The sequence below is a fragment of the Acyrthosiphon pisum genome, chromosome X (assembly GCF_005508785.2).
Source record: "Acyrthosiphon pisum isolate AL4f chromosome X, pea_aphid_22Mar2018_4r6ur, whole genome shotgun sequence".
Lineage (NCBI taxonomy): Eukaryota > Metazoa > Arthropoda > Insecta > Hemiptera > Aphididae > Acyrthosiphon > Acyrthosiphon pisum.
The window spans coordinates 46,574,959-46,583,501 of record NC_042493.1 but is presented as its reverse complement, the minus strand read 5'-3'; the positions used below and the strand labels follow the sequence as shown (position 1 = coordinate 46,583,501).

The window sequence follows — 8,543 nt, the reverse complement described above, 5'->3', positions numbered from 1 at the left end:
ATTTTGTGTAAAATGTCAGTTACGTGGTATTGTCATTAGTGTAACGATATACATTTTAACTCAATACTTTCAATAACAATAAATGTATTAACTGTATTTACTAAAACTAGAAATAATATAAATAATTTTAAAACCATTTAATATACTTTAAATATCATTTAAATACCCATTATTTGTACATTATAAGAAATGGTTTTGTTTAACAGCATTTAATAATTTCGTTAATTATTTATTTGAATATAATTTTTTTTTTTTGTATTTAGATGAATGTAAATATAATACATTAATAATTAAATAGGAAACATTATTATTATTAATATTATTCATTAATACTAACATCTTTGTAATATAAATGTAATTAATGGAATGCGTTCTGAAATATATTTATTCCGTTATTTTAAACGTAATGTTTAATCCATAAATTTTGTTATAATATTTTTTGTACAATAAGCTTACATCTGTTTCATAATTCACATATTATAAGGAACTTATTCCAATAATCTAATAATAAAAGTAGAGTAAAAATTAAATCTGTACGCCATTTTGTTCTTAAGGTAAAAAGCAATAATTGAACTTAATAATATTCACTTTTTAATGTCTTTAATGTCTCGTCTAACTTTAAATTATCATACAATTGAACTCTGACGAAGTAATATTTATTATGCAGTTTTAAAAACTGTTATCATAAAATATTTGTTAAATTTTTACACACAAGCATGTAATTTACATACAGTTCAAATAACTTATAGAGAAAAATGAATGATATAAATATGTAAGCTTATTTCTCCTTTATTCGCGTATTTTCCATGATCCTGTACGGTATCGAAGCCATATTGCTAATACATCAAAACCCATTTCCAGCCAACTCCACACTGGGACTATTTTTGAGCCTACATAAAATTAATGAATTAATATCTTAAAAATTAAATTAAATTGTATTATATTGTATTACCTTCAATCTCTGTCCAATGAACTGGTACTTCAGCTAATTGCAATTTCAAATTTTCAGCTATGTATAACATTTCTACATCAAAAGCCCTGATAAATTACAAAACAAATGTAAGTAAAACAAAAAATAATAAAAGTTGATAATTTAAATGTTATTAGAAATATTGCAATATTGTTTATATGTACCATCCATCAACATGTAAATTATTAAACAAGATTCTTGCAGCTGGCCGAGTGAATAATTTAAAGCCACATTGTGTATCTTTGATAGTACGTACTCCAAATATCCAGACATGCATATGAAAGCACATCATCAAGAAAGTGCGGAATACACTTCTTTGAGCCTTAGATTCAGTTTCTAAGTGGGCACGTGAGCCACACACAACCGCATAAACCGGTTTAGAACATTCAGTTATATCATCTAATTAAATCAAAAAAAATAATTAAGTATTAAATGAAAATTTAAAAATTCCTCAATATGTTATTTAAGACAGTAATGCAATTTGTGATAGGTTAACAAATATAACATAATTTGAATACTAGTAAAATGTAATAAGCTAACAGAAATTCAGCTGTTGAATAAGATAAAAATTAAATAACCAATAACCTAGTTATATATAAAATTTAAGGCATGTATCTGTTACCGTTTAAATATAAAATCTGTTATTTTGTAATTTAACATACCGTTTTAGTTTAAGTATCTATACTAAAATAAAATAAAATAATACTATATCTAAAAATTGTATAGAATAACTAGTTGTTCCGTATAACCTCGATTGAGAATATATTTAACACGTAGACTGCGTATGTCTTTTTGCTGTTTTCACCCAATGCGTTTGATAAAAGTAAAAACAAAATAAATTTAAAAAAAATAAAGAAACTTCTCATAACGACGTATGTATACATCTTTAAAAACATGCGTTTAATCCGCGCTAAATAATTATAAAATAATATTCAGCCACGCGTAGGGAATTTTAAACCATTTATTTTAAATCTATATTAGATGCCATTTGGCGTCAAACGCGTTGCTGAATGATACTTATGACGCCAATTGGCGTCAGTACGCAGTCAACGTGTTAAGTATAGATATAAAATAATTATTTTGATATTAAAAAATATTGATTACATTCAGGAACAATAATATATTTTATACTTGAAATATGTTTCACATATAATTAGAATTTAGAATGAAATGATAATCCAGAAAAATAAAATAAAAAAATAAATAATATTAGTATAAATATTACATGAAAAAAATCAACAATATAAAAATACCTACAACATTTTTTATTTGAAATTACAACTAGCTAACAATATTTTAAAAATTAAGTTGATTTATTGATTGTCTGTATTTGAAACGTGGTATGCCTACTATTTATTATTATAAAATTGACTTTGGTGAAATTTTGAGTTACACTTTATACCATTCTTACAACACATAAAATTGGTTTGTGGTACATCTACATTTAGAAAACCTTGACAATTTCTATTTTTTATAAAATATAAAAATATAAATAACAAATGATAAGTAATACTTTAGTGTAGCCTTAATAAAATATAATGTAAGTAATAATACTTTAAAATATAATACTTATATTCCTTAAATATCTCAACTATTTTACTTTGAGAAACAAAACCAAGCTTTTCAGTTTTCTACAAAATGCCTAACTAAATGTGCAAAGATGATCATTTTTTACAACTTAAGAAAAAATAGCTATATTATGTATTTGTTTTTAGTTGCTTAGGTAAAAAATATTTCTTATTATTACTTGCTGCCAAAAAGTGTAGTACTGTTTCTAATTTTTCCAAATCTTGAAACCTTGTAGCACCATCAGCATCAGCAAATAATAAGGTACGTCCACGCGCACTTTTCATTCCCTATGTGAAAAAATATGTTAATAATTGATATTTGTGATAGGTTATCATTAATTAGTAAAAATTCAATAATTTTACCCACCAAGCAAACAGCACCCCCTTTTCCACGATTTTTGTATAATTTTAAAAGACGTATACGATCAGAACCATACTGTTGCACATATTCCATGACAATATCGCATGTCCCGTCTGTACTCCCATCACTAACAACAATGACTTCAAAAGACCATTTTCGGCTGACATCGGTCAAGAAATGTAAGCATGATTCGAGCATAGGCCTTACTAAACAGAAATTTTTTATTACAAATAAAATAAATATGTAAGGTGTACCTGTCTTACTCCTGTCTTGTTCGTTGTACGCAGGCACTATGATCGACAAATCCAAAGTGCTTTCATCCTCCAGACTGGGAAACGGCACTTGTCTGCCATTTTCGTCAATGAAGTGTTTTTCATTGTCAGACCTATGCTTGTGCGCGTAAGGAGAGTCCTTAAAGTACAACATCCAGAACACCAACGTCGTCAACAGCACCTGAAACACGGATGATGTTTAGCGTGAGAACGAACGATAAACGAGACTACTCACTATGACAGCGAGAATTCCTTGCACTGGAAATGACAACAAGCAACACACTATACAGAACATCGTGGACGAACCAATACAGCTTAGTAATTATTATCGCAATCCCCGCCGTCAACAGTTACACGTCATGCTAATGTGTACAATGTGCAAAGGTGAGTGTTTGAAACTAGTTGAAACGTCGATAAAACTACGGACGAGATCCGGAATACGTTAGCAACAGACGGAGCAATCCGTGATGCGTCGCCGCGGCGGACATTATCAGTCGGCCGTCGAATGTTATTCATTGTCGTTATGGGGGTAAGAAAGACACGTACGAAATAGGTAGACACCTTATCAGAAGTAATGTTTGATTAGAATAATTTATTGTTATTTATTTCATTTTGCCGAACGTAGAAAATAGTTTACGTTTGCTGATAACAGTTTTATTTCTTACCGATTAAAATTTTAAATTCATTGCTCAGTGTAATATACATATTATTATGTTAAATTGTTTAACGTTGTTCATTAATTGAATTATACATTCACGCACATTTCCAGGTGACGACTGCACAAATGTGTTGCGTCGACACCGAAATGAGTAACAAAAATAATATCTTATGTTTTTGAACTAAAAAATACACGTTTTACTACATATCCTTTAGATTTTATATTTTGAAATCAAAAAAAAATGAAATTTTCGTTTCATTTCTCATTGATAATTTTACTGCTCATTCGACACGGCTCGTGTTCACGTCATTATGATAGACACCGTCTTTTACAGTTGAGGTGTGTTTCGAGGATTTCAAATTTTTTGTCCCAGTCAATAGAAAAATTAAATTTGTTTTTTTGTTTTATAAAGATCCGAAGTGAAAGAAATGTTTGAACATGCATATCACGGCTATATGAAATATGCTTATCCTTATGATGAGTTACGACCATTGACATGTGATGGTGTGGACACTTGGGGCAGGTACATATTATATACTTTCTTCAGTCATTTCAATAATGAATATGTAATAAACATGTTATTACTTATTTATAGCTATTCATTATCATTGATTGATGCCCTAGACACTCTAGTTGTAATGGGACTACATGATGAATTTAATAAGGCAGTTGACTACATAAAATACAATGTTTCCTTTGATGCAGATATCAATGTATCAGTTTTTGAGACAAACATAAGAGTTGTTGGTGGACTGCTAAGCGCTCATATGTTATCCCATAGGTATGATATATTTTTTTAAAAACAACATCAATTACAATATATAATATATCATAAGTACTGTCATAACTAAATGTAATTACTACCATTATTATTATTGTTCATTGTTCTTAGAGCCACAACTGAATTAGAAATTGGATGGCCGTGTAATGGACCACTGTTACGTATGGCCGAAGATGTAGCTAGAAGACTATTACCAGCATTTGATACCCCTACTGGTATGCCTTATGGGACAGTTAATCTTCGATCTGGTGTACCCGAAGGCGAAACAACTGTAACTTGTACAGCAGGAGTCGGTACATTCATATTAGAATTCGGAACTCTGTCCCGACTAACTGGTGATTCTATATTTGAACAGGTAAACCATAAGTAACATATGTATACCATAGTATTATTATTCAGCAATATTTTAAAATACGATTGATTTTTCTTGAATTCAGTTCAGGTGTTTACAATTTAAGTGAACTGGTAACAATTAGTGTATGTTTAATAGTAATAAGTTAAATAAGAAATATTTAATAATCACCTATTATTTATATAATTACATAATACTGTAGTATGTTTTCTATCTTCTAAATCTGTAACTTTGGTACAAATGTTTTGGATAAATATTTCATAAAATATCTATTAAATTAATTTATAAACAGGGTGTTCTACAATATTTGTTGAAAAAGCAAATTATTAATTTCTATTGAGTATTTACCTAATAAATTATAAATTTTCAAATTTAATTATACTTTTATTTGTTTGACATTTGTGTACTCATAACTAAAAAAAATTCTAACAGGGTCTTTCAGCCTTTTTTGGTTCACAGTTCTTCCAATTTGGAAAACAGTTTAAATAGCTCTCATATAAAAAATGATAAATGATAATAATAAAATAAATAAATTTACATTATTTAATACAAGTGAAGCTCCCTTGGATAATTACTGGCGATACCCCTAGGAGCTGCAACGCACAGGTTGAAAACCCCTGTTCTAATTGAATAATTTAATTTTCAAGGTTTCAGTCAGGGCTTTGCACCGGAATCATTTTTTCGGGTTTCGGGTGTTGAAAGAAAATTTGGGTTATTGAATTCAGGTGTTACGGGTTAATACACTTTTCTGGTTACGGTTAAATGTAAATTTATTCGGGTTAATTAGGGTTAATTCTGGTGCTCAAAAAAAAAAACCATGTTGTATATCAATTAACATGAGATTTTCAATACAAATTTGATATTGTAATTGGATTTTATTTTTAAAGTAAACATAATGAGAAAAATTTAAAAAATCATATTAAATTAATACTTATTACTTAGTACTTACTCAGTCCTTTTTCTACAGAAGAAAGTTCTCGTTTATTAAATATTTTGACTAAACATATTTAACATATTTATTTTTGGTTAAAAAGGTTAGACAACACAATTTAGTATTAATAATCTTGACTATTATTGAATACTGTAAAATAAAATAAAACAATGATCTAGCATCCAGGTCTTTTTAAATTTGTATTTATCTATTTAATAAATACTTAACACTTAAGTTTTAAATTTTAAGAATACATTGGTAAGTTAATAATTTCTTAACAATTAACATTTTTAATTCTTAAGTTTTAAACTTTTAACAATAGAATAGGTACATATATACATTAATGAATACTTAGCACTTTTAAGTTTGAAGTTTTTACAATAAAAAATAACAAAATACAAATAATAATAAATTTAATTATTAAAATTTAAAACAGCAAAATATTAAAAACTAAATGATTATTATTTAATTGTATCAAATATCTTATTGCATCGAATAATCATAATTTTTTATAGCATGTCACTTGTAAGTGACATGGGCAGATCCGATGAAACAAACTTTAACCCCGAGAAACAACGTTCAACGGACACCTATATAGTATATAGTTATTTCTATTTTAGTATTTTCTAATAATTAATAAATAATAATTATGTATCATAAAATGAGGTGGATAGAAACAAATGCAAATGTAAAAACAAAAATTTGTTACTTTCATGTCCACCTCATGTATTATCAATATATTAAAATATATTTCTTAGATATTATGAATTGTCAACCAGTAGGTACAAAATTAAAAATTACATACAATAAAAATAAAAATTATTATATAATATATGTTTCTTCTATAGTTCTAGGCATACAAACTACATAGATACATAATTATTAATTATTTTACATTTTTACATTTTTAAATTGAAATCAAATTATATTGACAAATAAATATTTATTTACCTATTGGGTTTTTTAAAAAAAAAACACTAAAAACTAAAAGGTAAAAATTATTTGAATTTCCTAAATAAACTATAATTATTTCTTCAATATATAATATAATTCAATAGTAATTTAATATGTAGATACAATTATAATTTATAACTTATATTATTGTTCTAAATTATAAATTATAATTAATATTTAATATAAATAAATTAAAATTGAATAACATTAATAATAGAAGTTAAGACTAAAATTATTAATAATCTAAAAATGTTCAGTACTTACTTGAGTGACAGGAACACTTAGGATTACTTGTGCTAATCTAAATAGCTCTGGTTTAATCAATCTCAAATCCTGCCAATACTGTCTAATACTCGTGGAATTATGTAAACGTTGAACATTATCATAGCTTTGCAACAACAAACGAATTGGTATTCCTTCAACACTTTCATTTTGTTCTTGTATAGAAATACATGTTTTAGTTTGAATAAAATCTTCCAAATCATCAACTTCAACATTTGACAAATTATGATTGTCAACTTCACAATGAGTTGCAGATACAATAATTTCATCATTTGAAATTGGCATTGAATTTTTATCTAACCATAAAATCATCTTCCACACATCAACTAAAGTGTTAATTGCTTTATACCTGGAGTCATCATCAAGGAGACATTGAAATCTTGGGTCTAAATAGATACCTAAAACAGTTTAAATATCCAAAATCACAATAATGCTTTTATTTTTAGTTTGTATTCAAAAAATAGCAATTTACAACTTACCAGCTATAAAAATAGGATTTTCCAACAATGATTTTTCTCTTCTTTCCATTGAAGTAGATAAAATCTTAGAAAAGCCTGAACCTACTTTCTTAGTATCTCTGCAACACTTAAGCCAAAATTCCATAGAAATCTCCAATAGTAAGGTCTTCTTTTTGAAGTTGAACTGTGGCTTGCTTAGCAGGTAATAAAGCTTTTACCTGTCAAATTTATCAATATTTAAATAATTAAATTTAATATGTATTATTTATAGTTAAATACTTCAATTACCATTGTGTTAAAAATACTATAAAAACTTTTTGAAACAAACTAGGTAAAACATTTTAAAAATAAGGTTAAGCAATTAAATAATACAAGATGAAACATACTAAAATTTCTGTTTTCTGCCATTGATCATCACTTACATCCAATTCTTTAAATGTATCGGAGACATCTTTACATACATCTTTTAACTCTAAGAGAGGATTTAACATATCACAAGAACTACCCCATCGAGTCTCCACATCAATGATCGCCTTTTTAGCTTTTGGATGAAGACCTTTTATCATTCGAATTACTGTTGGAGTTCTTAGTTTTTTCACTATCTATGAGCAACCATAATCATTATTCACACAATTTTAAAATTCATAATTAGACTACAGATATTTCAAATATTTAAACAATTTTTATATACTACCTCTGTCATTTTAGAAATACATTTTCGATCCGATGATGATTTAAGTGCATCTTCTACACAAAGTTGTAAAGTATGCACAGAGCAACGAATTAACACATTTAGAGGCTTTAAGGCTTGTTCTTCAAAATCATTGTTTTGGTTTGACATCACAGTCACTAAATCATCTTCTAAGCCATCTAGAGGATCCAATTCCAAATCTTCACTCATTGGGTTATTATTTGTATTATCTTCTAACAATTCTTCATCTTAAAAAATATGTTTC

The 8,543-nt window shown here is 27.2% G+C and overlaps 3 protein-coding genes across 3 annotated transcripts; 1 reads left to right on the top strand and 2 right to left on the bottom strand.

Annotated features, from left to right (window-relative positions):
- Nucleotides 1-377: 377 nt before the first annotated feature.
- LOC100158832 (dolichyl-phosphate beta-glucosyltransferase) lies at nt 378-3,481 on the bottom strand. The gene is given in 9 exon segments (NM_001293429.1): nt 378-890; nt 953-1,038; nt 1,135-1,285; nt 1,287-1,293; nt 1,296-1,369; nt 2,718-2,826; nt 2,906-3,105; nt 3,163-3,352; nt 3,407-3,481. Coding segments are annotated over 9 exon segments (978 nt in total). The 5' UTR covers nt 3,467-3,481; the 3' UTR covers nt 378-789.
- Nucleotides 3,482-3,705: 224 nt separating this feature from the next.
- On the top strand, nt 3,706-8,340 carry LOC100167725 (ER degradation-enhancing alpha-mannosidase-like protein 2). Its single transcript, XM_008190726.3, has 5 exons — nt 3,706-4,168; nt 4,242-4,352; nt 4,425-4,610; nt 4,722-4,965; nt 8,296-8,340. Exons 1-5 carry the CDS (start codon nt 4,071-4,073, stop codon nt 8,323-8,325), a joined length of 669 nt encoding a protein of 222 aa, XP_008188948.2. The 5' UTR covers nt 3,706-4,070; the 3' UTR covers nt 8,326-8,340.
- On the bottom strand, nt 7,039-8,058 carry LOC115033643. The gene is made up of 3 exons (XM_029486605.1): nt 7,974-8,058; nt 7,609-7,805; nt 7,039-7,527 (listed from the first exon to the last, which is right to left on the bottom strand). Exons 2-3 carry the CDS (start codon nt 7,730-7,732, stop codon nt 7,091-7,093), a joined length of 561 nt encoding a protein of 186 aa, XP_029342465.1. The 5' UTR covers nt 7,733-7,805; nt 7,974-8,058; the 3' UTR covers nt 7,039-7,090.
- Nucleotides 8,341-8,543: the final 203 nt, after the last annotated feature.